This window comes from Pseudorca crassidens, chromosome 13 (assembly GCF_039906515.1).
Source record: "Pseudorca crassidens isolate mPseCra1 chromosome 13, mPseCra1.hap1, whole genome shotgun sequence".
NCBI lineage: Eukaryota > Metazoa > Chordata > Mammalia > Artiodactyla > Delphinidae > Pseudorca > Pseudorca crassidens.
In genome coordinates this window covers 60,640,186-60,662,751 of record NC_090308.1, presented here as the reverse complement: position 1 = coordinate 60,662,751, position 22,566 = coordinate 60,640,186, and the positions used below count along the sequence as shown (strand labels likewise).

General features: G+C 37.2%; 1 protein-coding gene across 1 annotated transcript in view; it reads left to right on the top strand.

Annotated features, from left to right (window-relative positions):
- Positions 1-15,485, top strand: part of FUT9 (fucosyltransferase 9) — a 167,765-nt gene extending 152,280 nt beyond the window's left edge. Inside the window, exon 3 of the mRNA XM_067702547.1 lies at positions 13,091-15,485. Within this exon, the coding sequence (XP_067558648.1) occupies positions 13,099-14,178 (1,080 nt within the window). The 5' untranslated portion in view covers positions 13,091-13,098 and the 3' untranslated portion in view covers positions 14,179-15,485. The remainder of the gene's footprint in view (positions 1-13,090) is intronic.
- Positions 15,486-22,566: the final 7,081 nt, after the last annotated feature.

Genomic DNA, 22,566 nt, shown 5'->3' with positions numbered 1-22,566 from the left:
GCATTGTGGCCAGTGACACATTCATGCTGCAAAATACCACTTTCTTTTTTGTGAGAGGTGATCGATTACTTAGTGGTTAAGTGACTAGGTTATCCCATGAAAAATCTGCAACCTGTCTTTCAGAGAAGTGCAAATTATCTTATTGCTACTGCTATATGTGGCAATTTCATATTCAGAAATGAAAAAGCATACATCTTAAGCCCTACACGTGTATATGTGGCAAATATTGCAGTTCATAATTACTGAATGCTTGCTATGCACCAGGGGCGGATCCAGGTAATTTACATGTATCAATTCATTTAACATGCACAAATCTGGCAAGTAGGTATTCTTCTTATTTTGTAGATGAATAACTGACACGTGGAAAGTTTGAGGATATTGCTGGAAAGCTTCACAGAGAGCCAGAGGTAGATTCAGGATTGGAAAACGGCATACTGTGTGCAGAGCAGGTGTTCTCAGTCACAAAACAACATGCCATATGCCCCACACAGTCCACAGCCAGTGGATGGTCTTCCTTTCCACTTTTGTTTAAAGATATAATCTAGCACTTATTTCACATAGCATAAAAGTAAGAAACAAGTTTGAGTCATGGATGAACATAAAGTGAGTGAATCATTTGTTACCTTTGTGTCTACTACATTTGGACTATTACTTTTAACGTTAGAGAGAGACAAATAGATAACATTGGTACCTACTGGCCCTCAAGCACCAAAGGGAAAACATTCAGGATTTGTTTCTGTCCTTTCCGGCTCAGAAAAAAAGATTTTGTCAGTGTACCTAGAGATAATCGGTCACATCAACCTAACATATACACACAGGTAACTGAATGGTGAGTTTGTTCATTCAAAAGGAGGGATATAACTTTTTGTTGATTTCATCCATGTAAGAAATACTTATTGAGCAATACAATAAAGTGCTGTGACACACATTCATGATAAAAGGAGTGTCAAAATATAAAAGACTTAGATGAGGAGGTGCATTAGTTTGCTAGAACTGCCATAACAAAATACCACAGACTGGGAGGCTTAAGTAACAGATATTTATTTTCTCACAATTCTGGAGGCTAGCAGTTCAAGATTAAGGTGCCTGGTGAGAGCTCTCCCCTTGGTCTGCAGATGGCCACCTTCTAGCTATGTGCTCACATGACCTCCTGTTGGTGAGTTTGCAAGAGCAGGGAGAAGAGCAAAAGCTCTCTGGTGTCTCTTCTTATAACACTAATCCTTTTGGTCCAGGGTCCCACCCTTGCAACCTCATTTAATTGTAATTTCTTCCTTAAAGGACCCATCTCCAAATACAGCCACATTGGGAATTAAGGCTTAAACATATCAATTTTGGGAGGACATAAACATTCAGTCCATAACAGAAAGTCATGCTGCATCTGATTTCTTTAAGGATAAATAAACAGAATTAGACACAAGGGAAATGACATAAGAACAAAATCAGAGGCGGTCGTTGTTGTTGTTGCTCTGCTGTTGCTATTTTTAGAAAGTACTACATGCAGTGAGATGTTAATATACTTATAAATCTTGTTGCCATGGACAATTCTGGGATAATGCAAATGATCAAAATTAACTCAAGTAATAGAAAAAAATTAAATATATAAATAAAAGAAATTGGAAATGTTATCCGATAACTAAAAAAGAGAGGGATCAGGACCAATTGGTTTCAAATTCTCAAGGAAAAATAATCCTCATGCTACAAAAGCTTCTCGGTAATACTACCTAATGCCCAAAATAAATATTAATAACAACAGTTGGCATTTATTTTGTTCTTAGAATATGTTAGGAACAGTGCAATCTCATCTAATCCTCTATATAGATAGTCTAGCCTTAATATCAAAACTTAATTAAGAGGGCCCCATAGCTATCTACCTTACGTTTGGTAGTGTATATATGTCCATGCCACTCTCTCACTTTGTCACAGCTTACCCTTCCCCCTCCCCATATCCTCAAGTCGATTCTCTAGTAGGTCTGTGTCTTTATTCCTGTCTTACCCCTAGGTTCTTCATGACCTTTTTTTTTTCTTAGATTCCATATATATGTGTTAGAATACGGTATTTGTTTTTCTCTTTCTGACATACTTCTCTCTGTATAACAGACTCCAGGTCCATCCACCTCACTACAAATAACTCAATTTCGTTTCCTTTTATGGCTGAGTAATATTCCATTGTATATATGTGCCACATCTTCTTTATCCATTCATCTGTTGATGGACACTTAGGTTGCTTCCATGTCCTGGCTATTGTAAATAGAGCTGCAATGAACATTTTGGTACATGACTCTTTTTGAATTATGGTTTTCTCAGGGTATATGCCCAGTAGTGGGATTGCTGGGTCGTACACTATCAAACATAAAATAGATAGCTAGTGGGAAGCAGCCGCATAGCACAGGGAGATCAGCTCAGTGCTTTGTGACCACCTAGAGGGGTGGGATAGGGAGGGTGGGAGGGAGGGAGACACAAGTGGGAAGAGATATGGGAACATATGTATATGTATAACTGATTCACTTTGTTATAAATCAGAAACTAACACACCATTGTAAAGCAATTATACTCCAATAAAGATGTTAAAAAAAAAAATAGAGGGCCCCAGAACAAAAAATACATACTCACTTCTGGATATGTATGCAAAAATACCTAAATAAATATCAACACTAATTTGTACAGAAAAATAGTGTTATGCCAATAATTTAGGGAAGATTTAAATAAGGAAATATATTAATATCATAACAAATCAAAGACCTAATACAAAATCATAGGATACTATTAGTAGAAGAAAAAATACTTAATTAAAACAAGCAAATGAAAAAATAGAATCAGTAATTGATTTAAAGATATAGAAAGAAACTTCCTTAACATGAGAACAGTATCTCTATCTTATAAAATGGTGAGAAGTGACACAGTCCTTACAAATAGAAAGTGCCAAAGAAGCCAACTATCACTCTTATTATTTAATGTCTTTTCAAAAATTCTAAGCCATGAGCAATGTATTTTACCTACTGAAATTGTAAAGAAAATATTATTATTTACAAGGGCCATGCAAATGTATCTCGATAACTCAATAAAATCAACAAAAAATTCTTTAAATTGATAGGAGTTCTGTAAAGTGGTACAATAAAATATAAAAATGTAAAATCATTAGTGTTTCTCTATTTCAGAAATAATCAGGAGGTATGAGGGAAGAAAAATACGTTAACAGTGACAAGGCCAGCAAAAACATGAAATGCCTCAGAAAAATAAATATTCTATACATAAGACACCATCAATCTTTACCCAGGATATGAACAATTTTAAAAGAATGGCATAGCGTGTTTTCATTGAGAAGAACAAATACTTTTGGTATGTTATTTTTTCAAATAATTTAAACAGACATAATGAAATATTTCTCCAAAATACTAACAAGAGGGCTTCCCTGGTGGTGCAGTGGTTGAGAATCTCCCTGCCAATGCAGGGGACACGGGTTCGAGCCCTGGTCTGGGAAGATCCCACATGCCGCGGAGCAACTAGGCCCGTGAGCCACAACTACTGAGCCTGCGCATCTGGAGCCTGTGCTCTGCAACAAGAGAGGCCGCGATGGTGAGAGGCGTGCGCACTGCGATGAACAGTGGCCCCTGCTCGCCGCAACTAGAGAAAGCCCTTGCACAGAAATGAAGACCCAACACAGCCAAAAATAAATAAATAATAATTAAAAATGAATATCTGTTTATAAAAAAAAAGATTTTTTTTTCAAGGATGGGCTTGATGAAAATTATTCTGTTGTTATTTGGAAAAATAAGCAGGTTATATACAATTAAAGAAAATAATTATGAGGAGGAAAACTACATAAACAATTTAAAGCATGCTATAATCAACAGATAGATCAGTAGAATAGAATAGATAACCTTGAAATAAATTCAGACATATACCTGAAAGTGTTTTGGTAAATAAGACATCATATAAGGAAAACATCTCCATTTTATACTCAAGAGAATTGTATAGCTTATACAATTGTATAGCTTATGTAACATTCTCCAGCGAGCCATACCTCGTAAATCCATACAAGTATATGTTTGTTTACAGTAAGCAATTCTAAACCAAGAACATCTTCCTTAAAGTATTTCATAGATAAGAATTCTCCCTTCCAGCAAATATTAGTCTGTTGACCTGGAGGTCAAGTTATCATGTTTTCAAGGACATTGGACCAGGTGCCTGCATTCTTCCTCCCACCCCCCAGGATCATCTCCCTGGTAATAGGCGGGATCTCAGGCCAGCTGCTTTAACACCTTCTTCCCCAACACAACTTCTATAATAAAACTTTTTTGAAAGAGAGAGAATGAAAGGAAAAAAGGAAAAAAAGGACACTCAAGTCACAGTTTTTACTATGAATCGAAGGAAAGCAAGACCAGTAACAGTGATAACAGTTAATGGTTCATTACAACAATCCAGGAAATAAGTGATGCAGACCTAAACAATGAAGTGGCAAAAAGATGGAGAAAGAGAGTGAGATTTAACAAATGTTCTGGCATTTCAGTTGACTAATTGTGGTAATCTATGGAAGTCAGGTTAGGGAGTGGAGGCAGTAAATCATGCTTTCCAACTGGAGACTTAGGCAGGTGTATGGATGATGTGACTATCTGCAAGGATAGAACAGAGGAGCGGTTTTAGGAAGGGTGAAGTTTCTTTAATAGAAGATAAGAGAACAGTGTTCATCAAATATGGTGTTTTCTTCTGAGTATTCAACTGCTTGGTAAAATAAATATTCGAAAGATTATTTATTAAGAACGGTATCAGAATAAGACACTTAGGTGACCCTTGACGATGTTTCATTCATGTTACAGATAAAGAAGCCAAAGGGGCCAATTGAATTCCCACCAAGATATGATAGAAATCCTCCCCTCCAAGGACTGTAGCACTTGTATCTCCAAGATTAAAAGTTTCTTACTCTTGGAATTTTTACTCCTAATTTCTCCATTTCCATCTTTCTTCTAATAATATTATCTTCTGTTAAGTATGTTAATCAATCAGTTCATTTTCAGATTACTCAGCTGCAAGTTGATTAAACTTGCAAGTTCTTTTTTTTTCCCTACAATCTTCTTAACCACACTTCTATCATATTGTCTCAGGTTCTTGACTTCTTGTGGCTCATCCTTTCTATTTTAGTTCTTACTGGCCAATTCTTTTATTATAGATTTAAGTTGAAGTTTCAGAAGCTCCTCATTAACTACAGTAATTGGTTTTTATTTAACCCCAGTAAAGCTGGTGCTAATTAGCTTCACATGAGTTCAAAAGATGATCAGCCTTCAGAATTTAGTCTGATGCAGAAACTGTTGTCATGGCAATGCCCCATCCAATGTTTCTCTCTGTAGGTAGATATTCTTTCATTCAGGCAGCCTCCTTCTTAGTATCTGCTAACATGCTTTGATATGCATGATGGTGTTTTGTTTTTTTGTTTTCATTTTTGCTTTTGTAGCTGGAAGAGCAAGAATTTAATGTTGGGGATAAGGGTAGAGGAAAGAGCCAGAGAAGGTAAAGTAGTTTATTTCCTGTGGATTCACTCACTTGCCCTATAATTGAGAATAAAGCCTGTACTGTTAGCAGATAGAGGACCAGACATTGAAGGAAAAGTTCTGGAAGAGATGTTGTGAGTGTCCCAGCATATTCAGAGCTGCTGGAATCAGTGACCAAGTTTGATCAGAGAGCTGGTTTTTCACCTGTGACGTGGACCCAGAAACTCTGGCACCCTGAAGGTTAGAGGTCAGGGAAAAGCTGCATTTGTGTTTCTAGGTCCACACATTGAATGGTTAGGAGGAGAAGGACAGCTGCATTAAGTGGATTCTCAGACTAGTGGAACCACGTGATGAAGAAGGACAAACAGTGGATGGGGACTGTTGCTGCCAGACTGGTCGGGGTCCAAATGAAACTTGCATGGTCTTTCACAGAAACAATTGAGGGACACCTAAAAGAAGAGACATTCCTGGTAGTAAGACTGATGGAAATCCAACTATCAAACTGGTGATTCAAAGCATATGGCCTTATATATTCAATAGTAGTCTGGTGAGATCCAGGGAATTAAGAATGCAAAAATTTATAGAGAAGGAATTCCATATTAAGTTTTAAGGAATGGTAAAAACAAATACTTGTAAATCCTTTGAAAACATTAACTGATGACATGTGGACAAACTCTGGGATATAACTGAAAGTTTTATTTAAATGATTCCTTTTCTCTGCCTTTATTGTTTTTAGGCAATTTAGCTCTTTGAGGTTAGTTGAGTTTCAAAATTGACTCAACAAAGCAGCATATAAAGAATTCATCTGAAAGAAAATGTGACTAGCAGGAATATAACTCTCAGAGAGACCTTGGATTAGCAATTACAAATGTGTCAATATCCTTGGTATTTCTTGAATTGCTTTATAAACACCAAAATAATTTTTTAAAAAAATCAACTAGATTCATCCCTGCTCTGATTTACCTCTCCAAACTCTCTTGCTCTCCTGGGGACAGGAGGAGAGTTACCTAAAATTCTAGTACTCTGGACCCACAGTTCCGGCCATTGGTTTCTAGAGTAAGAGCCAGGAGAGAAGTGTTGATGAATCTAGTTTGTTCTTATGAACAATGGCTCCAGAGTAATATATGTTACACTTGGGCTCAGTGTCAGATCAGATCAAATAAAACTTTATTCCTATAATTCATAGCATTCTCTGCAGTTATATGCTTGAACCTCAATACTTAACATGTTTTTAAAGCAACACACTTTGGAGTCAAACCACTAGTGTCCACATCTTGACTGACCACTTGCTGTAAGACATGAGACAGATAGATAGACATCAGTTTCCTCATCTGTAAAAATGAATATAATTGTAGAGTATATTTCATCTGGGCATTATCTAAAGGAATTAAAATTCGTTAAGTGCTTAGAACCATGAGGTCACAGAGAAAGTGATGCATACTTATTTGTTAAATGAACAAAAGGAAATATATTTTTCCTGAGGTTTAAATGATAAAATCTACATAAACGTTTTAGCCTGGTGTCTGGAACACTGCAAATGCTCAATAATTGTTAGTTATGCAGTCACTCCAAAAACATTTGTTCAGAGCAAAGATATGTCAGATCTGACTAGGCACTAGGGATTAAATATTGAGGAAAAACACCCAATATCTACCATATGAGACTAGTTATGGTGGAACAGAGGCAACAACATTAATCAAATACCCACACAAGTATAGGTAAATTTGCTCCTGTGCTAAGTGCTATGCAAAAATGGTTCTATGAGACACGTACTTGGGACCTTTGATTTACTGTGTGTGTGTTGGACAGTGGGAGGGGTCAGGGATCCTTCCATAAGCAACCACCAGTGGAGCTGAGACCAGAAAAGTGAAAAGGAGTAAATCAAGGAAGAGAAGGAGGGCTTGCCTGGTGGCGCAGTGGTTGAGAGTCCGCCTACCGATGCAGGGTACACGAGTTCGTGCCCCAGTCCGGCAAGATCCTACATGCCGCGGAGCGGCTGGGCCCGTGAGCCATGGAGGGGGAAGAACTGGTGCAGTGACCCCATGCAAGACGGCCAAGCACAGCATTGCAGAGAATGCAAAAGAGAGTTTGTCAACGCACTGAGGCTGGAGGCAGAGGCAAGGTCCTCATCATCCAAAGCTGTTTAAGCCACGTTGACTTTTTTACTTTATCTTAAAAGCAACTGGAATTCATACTCTTAAACAGAAGGGTAACATGTGATGTGTGGTTTGAAAAGTGTATGTCGGAATCACTTGGAGGACTTTTTTAAATGGACTGCTGGGCCTCACCCCAGAGTTTCTGCTTCCATATGTCAAGATTTGGGTGGGGGGAATTTGCATTTCTAACAAGATCCCAGGAGATGCTGATGCTGAGGCAGTCTTGGGAACACACTTTGAGAATCACTGGTCTACTGCAGTGTGAATGAACTGAAAGGATCAAAAGTGAGTGCCAGGTGGACCACTTAAAAAGCGATGTTAGTAGTCCATACAAGAGATGATACACATTTTACCCCAGGGAAATGGGGAGAAGTCAGCTAATCTAAGAAATATTGAGGAGGCAAAACTGGCAGGTCTCGTGCTGGGTTGGGTGTGGATTTGAAGGAAAGGGAAATGTCAAGGCTCCTTCAATGGGCTAATTGCTCTACTTTGTCATCAAAAAGAAAGAAACTCTCAGAGTCAGGAACATATAGTAATATTTTGGCCCAAAAATGAGAGTTTTCTTTTTTTAAAGGCATCCTTGACCTTCATTACCTGGCTGCTATGGTCCAACACCTGACAATAATCATAGAAAGCACTATGAAATTATGAAAGACTGCCTCAAGGGAATCCAGAAAGCATGTTCTGGGAAAATGACAGAAACTACCCCCTGTCCTGTCTGGGGTGTTCCTATGTTTAGGTGGCACATGGGCCACGTTACACTTGGGCTCAGTGTCAGATCTGATTGTTCTAGCTACAGCCAGAGCTGGTAAATAGAGCTTCTAAAGTGAATTGAGACAGTGATTAAGAACTAGTGATTATGAGTAAAGAGAAGAGAGCAGATAAAAGATCAGACTAAAAAAGGTTAATCCCTGAATTGAAAAGAAAATTTCAGAGACTGAATGTAGAAACTATCCAAGATAAAGAAGTGTGCAGGGCAGGAGAAGTGGCAGTTGGCAACTTGCAGACCAAAGGAAACAAATGTCTGAGACAAAAGTGAAAGCAGAAAAAAAAAAAAAGAGGTTTTTGAGCATTTAGAGGTAATAACCCTAAAGATGAAACCACTGTATTAATAAGTCAGGAAATTGTCAGTTATGTCAGAATGTATTCTGAGGAATATTCAGGAAAAGCATTGCTGACCAAAGCTGGTATGTTTTGGTGGCAGCTTCTCTGGTGTTTGGAGGAAGTAAAACAGAGGATTTTGCCTGGAAATACCAGAGATTGCATCCAAAGGTCTTTGAGAAATGTTCACAGACACAAATTTGATAGCCTTCTAGAGATCAACCAGTGTCTTCTTGCCAAAAAGTAAATGGCATTTCTCCCAAAGGCACGAGGCATTTGGCTCAGGAGCTAATGGGGAGAATTGTGGGAACTCAGAGCAGGAATGCCCACAAGAAAGGTTTAGTGGAATGTGAGGTGTCAAGGGAGTCTTTGAAAGTAAAGCCATGAATATATTAAGTCTTACAGTGCTTTGAGACAGAATATAATTCGGTGTACAGTGTAGAAAGTCGAAGGCTTATATTTTTATTCTTGTAAAGGATTTTAGCATAAAAGTTGTAGGAAAGAGTAGAAGCAAAACAAAACAATACCAACCCCCCCCCAATTTTTTTAAAGGGGCAGTTTAAATTACGAACATCAGTGGAGTATTCAGAAGACTTTTGCAGAATTCCAGATACTAACATCATGACGCTAAACACCATAATGATTATATGGGGAAAAATTGTTCTCTGAGCCGGCCTAAACAGATTACGAACTGTTAAGTTAGACACCACCAAATAGCTAAACTCTAGGTGCAGTCTATGGCTTAATGTAAAGTGAAGAGATTTGTTTGCTGTTTTTAGAATTTATATATAGGTTTTTTAAGTCCAGATAATTTTTTTAAAGATTTAAGTTTTATACTTAACCTACTGCAGGAAGAAAAAAAAAAAAAAGGAGAGATAATCAATTGGGTTTTTGTTTTTTCATTTTGGGGTTTTTTTTTTTTTTTGGCTTGATGAGGGTTTTGTTGTTTGTTGTTGTTTGTTTGGATGTGTTTGTTTCAAGCAATAAAACCAATTATAACTAATGTAAACAAAAAGGAAATGATTGCAAGTTTATGGAGTAGCTCTTAGAACTGAAGGAATATCTGAAGAACCAAGCACAGGAAGGCAGCATCATGGGGAGCTCCTTGGACCCAGATAGCAGGGTTTATATAATTGTCTTCTCAGGGGACCCCACTGTGGTTAATCAGCTCCAAATATTTTCCCTCCTGGCCCTTACACTCAAGATTTAAACACCCAGAGAGAGAGAGAGAGAGTTTGAATGATCTGGCTCCCCTGCTCAACACTGGTTAAGAAAAAGGGAGTTATTGTTCTCTGCAGTCCCAAAGATTGCACACAGGAGAGAAGAGGTATCTCGATAGGAAATTCGGGCGCTATTTTCAGAAGATGGCAGAGCAATTACCAGGCAGTAAAAACTAGCAAATATCTGCTACAGAATCCTCTAAGTATAATGTGCTTGTAGAGCAACGTTTTGTGAAAAGACTCATACCGTGACTTATTGAAAGACCTGCTTATATTCATTATACTTTGTTTTCTTATGTATTTTATCCAGACATTATTAATGAGTTATGTTTTGTACTTAGAGGAGACTGTAGGCGTGTGTGTGGTTAGAAATGGTAATAATTTGCATAAAATCAGAATCTATTAGTCCAAAAGACTTTCAGCTATGATGAGAGCTCTGATTCTTGACTGTTTAACAAGAAATAGTAACATAATAGCAAACACCTAGTGCTTTCTATTGTCCAGGCACTGTAAGAAGCACTTTACAAATTTTATTTCATTTAACAGGAAAGAAGTCACAATGTGACTATATATGGCAACCCTTCTGCTTTTTTAAACCATTTCTAATTTTAATCCACCTATTAATTTGTCAGTGATTCATTTCAGGTCTTTGGGGTTGATTTGAGTTGATCTCAAGATCCCCGAGTAGATCCAAAGTTCTGTTCAAAGGGTTTCTGATTTTTATGCTTTTTTAACTGAGGATTAAAAAGTCTTGCTTTATCAGGAGTGGTTTGATTATGAACCCGGACAACATATAGAGAGTAAGTGTACCACACAGTGACTGTCAGTTCTAGTTTTCATCTTTTCCAGATATATGCCTGTTTCTTTCCATTTAAAATAAGGATTCAAAACACACACACACACACACACACACACATCTAGAATTACCACACCTTGAAGAAGCCTTCTGTTCTTCTTGGTTTCACATTTCTCTACATAATACCTTGAAGTATACTTATGGTTTGAGAATCACACCTGAACCGCTTCTATTCCAGGCTCCTCCATTCTTTAACACTTAGAGCATTCTTAAAGTATGACTGAAGGTCTCTTAATGGAAAACACAATTATACACATTCAAATTCTTACAAATCTTTTACTAAGACTCTTATTTTTAATGCTAAAGTCTTTAAATTATATTCCTTCATATTACTTGAAACTATTAAAAAATGATGTCAAAAACTTTATCCTGTTTATGATTTGCTTTATGCTATAAATTTATTGCTGTCTCTCTTGAGAGCTATAGTGACACAGCTGCGGGTCCTTCAAAAATAGGTTGTATAATAATTCAAGACACGTTGGGTATCCAACTGAATTTTAGTAATGAGGAGTAGGTGAAAAAGTTCCTGTCAAGGGGATGTCAATTTGGGTCCAAGAGACAAACTTTTCTGACAGTTTCTGTACAAAGCAGGGGTTACTGAGTAACTGCCCCTGTTGTTTAGTAATTGACCCCGACAGCAGTGGAAAGTTGAAGGGGGAAGGTGTGCAGAGAGTTAACAAGAAGAACCTCAAGAAACTCAAAATGTCCAGGAAGCAGGAGAACTGAGAGGCACTCAGTGGAAAGAATGTTGTTTCTGCCTAGCAACCAATTCTTCCCGTTTGGCCAAAAAAGTGTTGTGGGATTAAAACATACAATATGCCAACTTTGAGTTGCTACAAAGAGAATCAAAACTAGGAGATTTTGCTCATCTACTGGTAGGAATACCTGTAAGTCAATTTAAAGGTAGTTATTCTGTAGAAGGATATGTGTTAAAATACACCAAGAAAGCAACTAAGTATAATTTCATTCATTCACACTTGGTTCACTTTTGTTTATCTAGTTACCAAGCATTTTACCTTGGGCATAGTTGGTACTCAGCAATCCACCCATTCATTCATGCAACATACACAGCATCTATTAAGCATCTACTGTAACCTGGTGATGAGGATACAGCAGTGAGAAACAAAGCCCCTCATGGAGTTTACATCCTGATATCATTAAGATGATTGTATCCTCTGGCTGCAACCAGGGGAATCAATGATTATAAAAATGTAGTCCTCGGGCTTCCCTGGTGGCGCAGTGGTTGAGAGTCCGCCTGCCGATGCAGGGGACACAGGTTCGTGCCCTGGTCCGGGAAGATCCCACATGCCGCGGGGCGGCTGGGCCCGTGGGCCATGGCCGCTGAACCTGCGCGTCCGGAGCCTGTGCTCCGCAACGGGAGAGGCCACAACAGTGAGAGGCTCGCGTACCGCAAAAAAAAAAAAAAAATGTAGTCCTCAAGTGCCCAGACTCTGGAGCCAGAGCCTGAGTTTAAAAGTGTATTCTGCCACTTACTATATCACCTTGGGCAAGTTTCTTAACCATTTTGGGCTTTAGTTTCTTCATGATTAAGATGAGAATATAATGAGTTAATATGTATGCTTACACAGACACACACACCACACATATGTATATACATTAACACACACACACATATATATATATATATGTTCATGTAAGTCCTCAGATTAATGCTTGGCACTAATGAGCACCAGATAAGTGTCAGATACTGTTCTTGTTATGGGAAATGGATCTGCATTTAACTCCTGGGCAAATAGTCTTCACTCATATAAAGGGTAGAGACTAGAGAAATCAAGACAATAAAACCTGAGGTGCCAAATGCACCTCAATGGATTATTGATGTTTGTATTATTTGTTCAAAAAAGATTGTAGAAGGCAAGAAAGAGCATAACTCAATGGGTAAGCTAGTTAGGGTAAGCTAGTTACTTATATCTCTGGCCCTCAACTTCCTCATTCTGCAGAGAAGAGGTGATAAAAGACCTCCTTGATAGGGGTTCTGTGAGGATCAAAGGAAATGAAGTATGCAAAGTGCTTGGCACAAAGCCTAGCTGAGAATGAGCATTTAGGAAACGGGTACTGTTAAAGTTACAACTTGATTTTATTGCACTGACATCCTATATTTAGTTTTTGCTAGGACTGGAAAGGAAAATGCAGTTGATTTTGTGATTAAGTGTATTTTAGGATGTATCACCTGTTTATCTCAAAATGTATTTATGATTAACTCTTCATCCCTACCTCTACCTACCCCTCTATCTTTCCTTTTCTGTTTCACAGGAAAAATTATGACCTCGGCATCCAAAGGAATTCTCCGCCCATTTTTAATCGTCTGCATTATCCTGGGCTGCTTCATGGCATGTCTGCTCATTTACATCAAGCCCACCAACAGCTGGATCTTCAATCCGATGGAGTCAGCCAGCACTGTGCTGAAAATGAAAAATTTCTTCTCCACCAAAACTGATTATTTTAACGAAACTACGATTCTGATTTGGGTGTGGCCATTTGGGCAGACCTTTGACCTTACATCTTGCCAAGCAATGTTCAACATCCAAGGATGCCATCTCACGACGGACCGGTCCCTGTACAACAAATCGCACGCGGTTCTGATCCATCACCGAGACATCAGTTGGGATCTGACTAATTTACCTCAGCAGGCGAGGCCACCCTTCCAGAAATGGATTTGGATGAATTTGGAATCACCAACTCACACACCCCAGAAGAGCGGCATTGAGCATCTGTTCAACCTGACTCTGACTTATCGCCGCGACTCAGATATCCAAGTGCCTTATGGCTTCTTGACGGTGAGCACAAACCCCTTCGTGTTTGAAGTGCCAAGCAAAGAGAAGTTAGTGTGCTGGGTTGTAAGTAACTGGAACCCTGAGCATGCCAGGGTCAAGTATTACAATGAGCTAAGCAAAAGCATTGAAATCCATACCTATGGGCAAGCATTTGGAGAGTATGTGAATGATAAAAATTTGATTCCTACCATATCTACTTGCAAATTTTATCTTTCCTTTGAAAACTCAATCCACAAAGATTACATCACAGAAAAGCTCTACAATGCTTTTCTGGCTGGCTCTGTGCCTGTTGTTTTGGGGCCATCTAGGGAAAACTATGAGAATTATATTCCAGCAGATTCATTCATTCATGTGGAAGATTATAACTCTCCCAGTGAGCTAGCAAAGTATCTGAAGGAAGTAGATAAAAACAATAAATTATACCTTAGTTACTTTAACTGGAGGAAAGATTTCACAGTAAATCTTCCACGATTTTGGGAATCACATGCATGCTTGGCTTGTGACCATGTGAAAAGACATCAAGAATATAAATCTGTTGGTAATTTAGAGAAATGGTTTTGGAATTAAAGTTTTCCATCATTTGCACACTTGGCAAATTATTTTGATGAGATATTATTGAGGTTTTGAAGATGAGAAGAGAATCATTCAGCTTTTGTGTCATAATTTATTTGTATCACTCTCTCTTGGGTGACATATATATTTTGATGGAGATTTTTGAGAGCGCAGCCTCAGCAATCACTCCACTTGTTTTAAATTATCTTATATATACCTAATTATGTGCACTGAAAAATAATTTATTCTTCTCTATCATTTGTAAACATTATTTTTTTCATATTTTTGTAGTTGTCTGTAATGTAACTTTGTGATTCGATTGTTGTTCCTACACTGATCAGTTGTTTAATCCATTTGGTAAATGAAGATGCACATCTTCAAATATGAAATATTTTCATTAAATATTATCATCTCTAGTTCCAAGTTGGCATAATGTAACAAAGGAAAAGCATTTGTAATAGAATTCTAACCTCTTTGACTTCGAAGTTGAACAGTGTATAACTGTCTTTATTTGATCTATTTTTTACCTGTTTACCACATTTGTGAATGCCACATTTGTGAATTATTCACTTAGTGAATAAGCCAGATAGTGGAGCAGAACTATTCTATTCGGGAAGCTATTAGGCTTTCCATTTATTTTCATTAAGTTGACTTGCACATGCAGCCACTTGTTCTCATGATCTTAAGTTAAATTATGATGTATTTTTAAATATCCAATTTGTTGGGATTTTTAGTACCTGGGAAATAATCCTAGTAACACTTAAGAAAATCTAAGATAGTTTTCTTCCTGATCTTAACACTCCTTTTTATAATGAAACAAATAATCTTATCAAGTGACAAGGGAAAATGTTATGTATAGATACAAGTCATATTTATAATTGGCACATTTATGCATCAATATAATTTTTAATAACATATCAATTTAAAATATTTTTTCCAAAGGTCCAATGTCTAAAACTATTTCATTTCATCATATGAACATAATATGTGAGATGTTTGTCCTATCATTTAAAAGAACCTAAATAAAATTATTATCAAGGTGTTAAGTATAAGATGTTAAACATAATAAAATGGCGATCTGTAGGGAACACAGAGTGATATCTCAATGCATATTTGTTGAATTAATAAATGAATGACATTGAAAGTCATCAGAAAATTTTTGTTTGTTCCAAAAAAGTGACAGTTCTATCCTAGAGGTACTAACTGGAGATGATGTTTTATATTCCATTTTTGTAATTATTCATATGTGGCACATGTGACCATGGCCCTCAGGGTTTTACAGAACCAAAATAAACTTTCATTATACTATGTTTTTGGAGAATTCACCCCTGAACTTGCAGTTGCTGTACAGTGTTTCCCCCTCCATAATGTTAAGAGCTAGATATAAGCAGAGAACAGTGGGTGAGAAAAGATGGGAAGATAAGGATTCTTCAAAGAAAGCATTTACCAAAAGAATCTTTAATGACTTTATTCTAAACCCATCAAAAGTGTTAGAACGTTCTGATGACATCCATTTGTGTCTATTTGTGACTTAGTCTAATAATCCTCTACATGTTAACATCAGTAGAACTCAACTCCACAATTTTCTACATCAGATGGAAGTTAGAGAGAGAGGCAAATTTAAATTCAGAAAGCAGGAGCTATGTCCAACAATCCAGACTGCCTTGTGAGGGAATGAGCTCTTGGGACCACTAGAAGGATCTGAGCAGAGGAAGATTCCTACATTGGATGAAGGCTTGTTTGACCTTCAGGTTCACTCCTTTACCCATGATTGAACAGGCTCCCTGTGTCAGGCAATGCCCTAACCAGAGATAAAGATGAACAGACCTGTTTCTGAGCCACATACTTTGTTTACTTATTTGACCTAATGGAAGATTACCTCCATATTATCTCTTCTAACCACACTGCATCCAGAAATGATGTCTGTGTAGATGCCCTCCTAGATAAGGAGAGATCTCCACCACATTTATTTCATGATGTTCAAATAGTCAAATTCATACATTTATGTTTACTTTATTGTCTTTTTGGCCAAAAAAAAGTATAGGGATCTAAAGAGGATGCATTACTAACCAATTTAGAAATACCTCCTTTCTGCAGAAGCAGAAAAGCATTCAGTAAAAAGCCTTTGCTGTGGTGGGTGCTCATGATTTCAAAGAACCGAGAAACCTGAGGGCATTGCCTTTATTGTCAACTATGAATTTGGTCTCTTTCTCAGTGTGAGACTATAATTATATGCTGATAATATGACTGAAGCTAAGGCAATAATACTGAGTGACTAACTAGCACATCTGTATATTAAAAACCCATTACCAAGTCCCAGAAGAATAAGTTTTCTTAATATGAAGTACCAAAAATGAATGAGTCAGCTTCAATTCTGGGTCCATTGATCAGTGAGTTTTAGGGCTGGAAGAAATTATAGCAATGTTTACAAACCAATCTCTTCATTCTACTTATGAAACAACTAGATTCAGAGATAATATTTATTTAAGACATATGTTCACACACACACACACACACAGGCACACACACTCGTACACCCCACACCTATACTGACATAGCCAAGATTAGAATTAAAGGGTACTATCTCTCTTGATCCTGTTTTCTTCTTCATTGTATTCTCACCTTATCATTGAAGTACATCTCAATTCTAAAAATCTGAATGCCTTATTGGTGTTATTAGGGCCTGTAGGATGTTACACTCTCTGTGGAAGCACTTTGACTTTTGAAAAAGTATACATAAGGTAAATAAAACGTGAAACTTGTTAGCATTCTTTCTGGTTTAAATATTTTAGGAGTTGAACTTTAGTAGAAGGAAATGGGCTTTCACTACATTTGAAGTGAAATGCAACCCTCAAGATGGTTCTGTTTCTCTGCCACTTCTTTAATAAATCCTGTGGATTGCAATTTTTTAAGGCTATCACGTGGTGAAAGATAAATATTTGACAAGATTGGCTTGCTGCTGGTTACAAAAACAAACAAATTTTGCCAGGAGGTAGATTGTGAATATAAAAAAAGAACAGACCACTTAAAAAGTTTTATTTAAAAATATCAAAAATCTTTTACTTTCAATGGTCTGAATATTTAAATATTATTTATTGCAGGTCTTACTAGTAAGAATATATAAATATAATTATTATAGGCCTTATTAATAAGAACATATACTAAATTCTCCATATCTAGCAGTATGTCATGTCTGAAAAAAAAAGACATGACAGTCATAGTTTATGACAGCCATAAATATGACAATATGAAGTAGAAACTGAAAAAGTTATCTAAATAGGAATCCACTATCAGCTTCAAAATTGTATATTTACTATACAAATTCTGATAATCCCAGAATGTGCAGAAATATCTTCTGTTGTGAGGGCTTAGAAAGCTCAGAGTATCTGAGGTATAAATTGACCAACTATTTAGAAATTATTTGCTGAGCCTTTATATTCTTGCCTCCAGTTGGAGGTTAAATATGGAAAGAATAGGAAACTATACTATTGAGATCTTTTTGCCTGCCAATTTTCAGACTAGATTCCGTTGAGCCTTAAAGGCAATCACCCAGAAAATGTCTCTGCATGAATTAATGTTACCAAAACAAGGTTTAGATCCTTACATTATGACTTTGTGCTTAATCATATCTTTGAGTGCCCTTAAACTCTATCTCATTTAAGGGAACTTCTTTTTTTTTTTTTTTTTTTAAACATCTTTATTGGAGCATAATTGCTTTACAATGGTATGTTAGTTTCAGCTTCACAACAAAATGAATCAGTTATATATATACATATGTTCCCATATCTCTTCCCGCTTGCGTCACCCTCCCTCCCACCCTCCCTATCCCACCCCTCCAGGCGGTCACACAGCACCGAGCTGATCTCCCTGTGCTATGCCGCTGCTTCCCACTAGCTATCTACCTTACGTTTGGTAGTGTATACATGTCCATGCCTCTTTATTGCTTTGTCACCGTTTACCCTTCCCCCTCCCCATAGCCTCAAGTCCATTCTCTAGTAAGTCTGTGTCTTTATTCCTGTTTCACCCCTAGGTTTTTCATGACATTATTTTTTTCTTAAATTCCATATATATGTGTTAGCATATGGTATTTGTCTCTCTCTTTCTGACTTACTTCACTCTGTATGACAGACTCTAGGTCTATCCACCTCATTACAAATAGCTCAATTTCGTCTCTTTTTATGGCTGAGTAATACTCCATTGTATATATGTGCCACATCTTCTTTATCCATTCATCCGATGATGGACACTTAGGTTGTTTCCATCTCTGGGCTATTGTAAATAGAGCTGCAATGAACATTTTGGTACATGACTCTTTCTGAATTATGGTTTTCTCAGGGTATATGCCCAGTAGTGGGATTGCTGGGTCATGTGGTAGTTCTATTTGTAGCTTTTTAAGGAACCTCCATACTGTTCTCCACAGTGGCTGTATCAATTTACATTCCCACCAACAGTGTAAGAGGGTTCCCTTTTCTCCACACCCTCTCCAGCATTTATTGTTTCTAGATTTTTTGATGATGGCCATTCTGACTGGTGTGAGATGATATCTCATTGTAGTTTTGATTTGCATTTCTCTAATGATTAGTGATGTTGAGCATTCTTTCATGTGTTTGTTGGCACTCTGTATATCTTCTTTGGAGAAATGTCTATTTAGGTCTTCTGCCCCATTTTTGGATTGGGTTGTTTGTTCTTTTGTTATTAAGCTGCATGAGCTGCTTATAAATTTTGGAGATTAATCCTTTGTCAGTTGCTTCATTTGCAAATATTTTCTGCCATTCTGAGGGTTGTCTTTTGGTCTTCTTTATGGTTTCCTTTGCTGTGCAAAAGCTTTTAAGTTTCATTAGGTCCCATTTGTTTACTTTTGTTTTTATTTCCATTTCTCTAGGAGGTGGGTCAAAAAGGATCTTGCTGTGATTTATGTCATAGAGTGTTCTGCCTATGTTTTCCTCTAAGAGTTTGATAGTTTCTGGCCTTACATTTAGGTCTTTAATCCATTTTGAGCTTATTTTTGTGTATGGTGTTAGGGAGTGATCTAATTTCATACTTTTACATGTAGCTGTCCAGTTTTCCCAGCACCACTTATTGAATAGGCTGTCCTTTCTCCACTGTACATTTCTGCCTCCTTTGTCAAAGATAAGGTGACCATATGTGCGTGGGTTTATCTCTGGGCTTTCTATCCTGTTCCATTGATCTATATTTCTGTTTTTGTGCCAGTACCATACTGTCTTGATTACTGTAGCTTTGTAGTATAGTCTGAAGTCAGGAAGCCTGATTCCTCCAGCTCCATTTTTCGTTCTCAAAATTGCTTTGGCTATTCGGGGTCTTTTGTGTTTCCATACAAATTGTGAGATTTTTTGTTCTAGTTCTGTGAAAAATGCCAGTGGTAGTTTCATAGGGATTGCATTGAATCTGTAGATTGCTTTGGGTAGTAGAGTCATTTTCACAATGTTGATTCTTCCAATCCAAGAACATGGTATATCTCTCCATCTATTTGTACCATCTTTAATTTCTTTCATCACTGTCTTATAATTTTCTGCATACAGGTCTTTTGTCTCCTTAGGTAGGTTTATTCCTAGGTATTTTATTCTTTTTGTTGCAATGGTAAATGGGAGTGTTTTCTTGATTTCACTTTCAGATTTTTCATCCTTAGTGTATAGGAATGCCAGAGATTTCTGTGCATTAATTTTGTATCCTGCTACTTTACCAAATTCATTGATTAGCTCTAGTAGTTTTCTGGTAGCATCTTTAGGGTTCTGTATGTATAGTATCATGTCATCTGCAAACAGTGACAGCTTTACTTCTTCTTTTCCGATTTGGATTCCTTTTATTTCCTTTTCTTCTCTGATTGCTGTGGCTAAAACTTCCAAAACTATGTTGAATAAGAGTGGTGAGAGTGGGCAACCTTGTCTTGTTCCTGATCTTAGTGGAAATGCTTTCAGTTTTTCACCATTGAGGACGATGTTGGCTGTGGGTTTGTCATATATGGCCTTTATTATGTTGAGGAAAGTTCCCTCTATGCCTACTTTCTGCAGGGTTTTTATCATAAATGGGTGTTGAATTTTGTCAAAAGCTTTCTCTGCATCTATTGAGATGATCATATGGTTTTTCTCCTTCAATTTGTTAATATGGTGTATCACGTTGATTGATTTGCGTATATTGAAGAATCCTTGCATTCCTGGAATAAACCCCACTTGATCATGGTGTATGATCCGTTTAATGTGCTGTTGGATTCTGTTTGCTAGTATTTTGTTGAGGATCTTTGCATCTATGTTCATCAGTGATATTGGCCTGTAGTTTTCTTTCTTTGTGACATCCTTGTCTGGTTTTGGTATCAGGGTGATGGTGGCCTCGTAGAATGAGTTGGGGAGTGTTCCTCCCTCTGCTATATTTTGGAAGAGTCTGAGAAGGATAGGTGATAGCTCTTCTCTAAATGTTTGATAGAATTCGCCTGTGAAGCCATCTGGTCCTGGGCTTTTGCTTGTTGGAAGATTTTTAATCACAGTTTCAATTTCAGTGCTTGTGATTGGTCTGTTCATATTTTCTATTTCTTCCTGATTCAGTCTTGGCAGGTTGTGCCTTTCTAAGAATTTGTCCATTTCTTCCAGGTTGTCCATTTTATTGGCATAGAGTTGCTTGTAGTAATCTCTCATGATCTTTTGTATTTCTGCAGTGTCAGTCGTTACTTCTCCTTTTTCATTTCTAATTCTATTGATTTGAGTCTTCTCCCTTTTTTTCTTGATGAGTCTGGCTAATGGTTTATCAACTTTGTTTATCCTTTCAAAGAACCAGCTTTTAGTTTTATTGATCTTTGCTATCGTTTCCTTCATTTCTTTTTCATTTATTTCTGATCTGATTTTTATGATTTCTTTCCTCCTGCTAACTTTGGGGTTTTTTTGTTCTTCTTTCTCTAATTGCTTTAGGTGCAAGGTTAGGTTGTTTATTCGAGATGTTTCCTGTTTCTTAAGGTAAGATTGTATTGCTATAAACTTCCCTCTTAGAACTGCTTTTGCTGCATCCCATAGATTTTGAGTCGTCGTGTCTCCATTGTCATTTGTTTCTAGGTATTTTTTGATTTCCCCTTTGATTTCTTCAGTGATCACTTCGTTATTAAGTAGTGTATTGTTTAGCCTCCATGTGTTTGTATTTTTTACAGATCTTCTCCTGTGATTGATATCGAGTCTCATAGCGTTGTGGTCGGAAAAGATACTTGATACAATTTCAATTTTCTTAAATTTACCAAGGCTTGATTTGTGACCCAAGATATGATCTATCCTGGAGAATGTTCCATGAGCACTTGAGAAAAATGTGTATTCTGTTGTTTTTGGATGGAATGTCCTATAAATATCAATTAACTCCATCTCATTTAATGTATCATTTAAAGCTTGTGTTTCCTTATTTATTTTCATTTTGGATGATCTGTCCATTGGTGAAAGTGGGGTGTTAAAGTCCCCTACTATGAATGTGTTACTGTCGATTTCCCCTTTTATGGTTGTCAGTATTTGCCTTATGTATTGAGGTGCACCTATGTTGGGTGCATAAATATTTACAATTGTTATATCTTCCTCTTGGATCGATCCCTTGATCATTATGTAGTGTCCTTCTTTGTCTCTTCTAATAGTCTTTGTTTTAAAGTCTATTTTGTCTGATATGAGAATTGCTACTCCAGCTTTCTTTTGGTTTCCATTTGCATGAAATACCTTTTTCCATCCCCTTACTTTCAGTCTGTATGTGTCTCTAGGTCTGAAGTGGGTCTCTTGTAGACAGCAAATATATGGGTCTTGTTTTTGTATCCATTCAGCCAATCTGTGTCTTTTGGTGGGAGCATTTAGTCCATTTACATTTAAGGTAATTATCGATATGTGTGTTCCCATTCCCATTTTCTTAATTGTTTTGGGTTTGTTATTGTAGGTCTTTTCCTTCTTTTGTGTTTCTTGCCTAGAGAAGTTCCTTTAGCAGTTGTTGTAGAGCTGGTTTGGTGGTGCTGAACTCTCTCAGCTTTTGCTTGTCTCTAAAGGTTTTAATTTCTCCATCAAATCTGAATGAGATCCTTGCTGGGTAGAGTAATCTTGGTTGCAGGTTTTTCTCCTTCAACACTTTCAATATGTCCTGCCACTCCCTTCTGGCTTGCAGAGTTTCTGCTGAGAGATCAGCTGTTAACCTTATGGGGATTCCCTTGTGTGTTATTTGTTGTTTTTCCCTTGCTGCTTTTAATATGTTTTCTTTGTATTTAATTTTTGACAGTTTGATTAATATGTGCCTTGGCGTATTTCTCCTTGGATTTATCCTGTATGGGACTCTCTGTGCTTCCTGGACTTGATTAACTATTTCCTTTCCCATATTAGGGAAGTTTTCAACTATAATCTCTTCAAATATTTTCTCAGTCCCTTTCTTTTTCTCTTCTTCTTC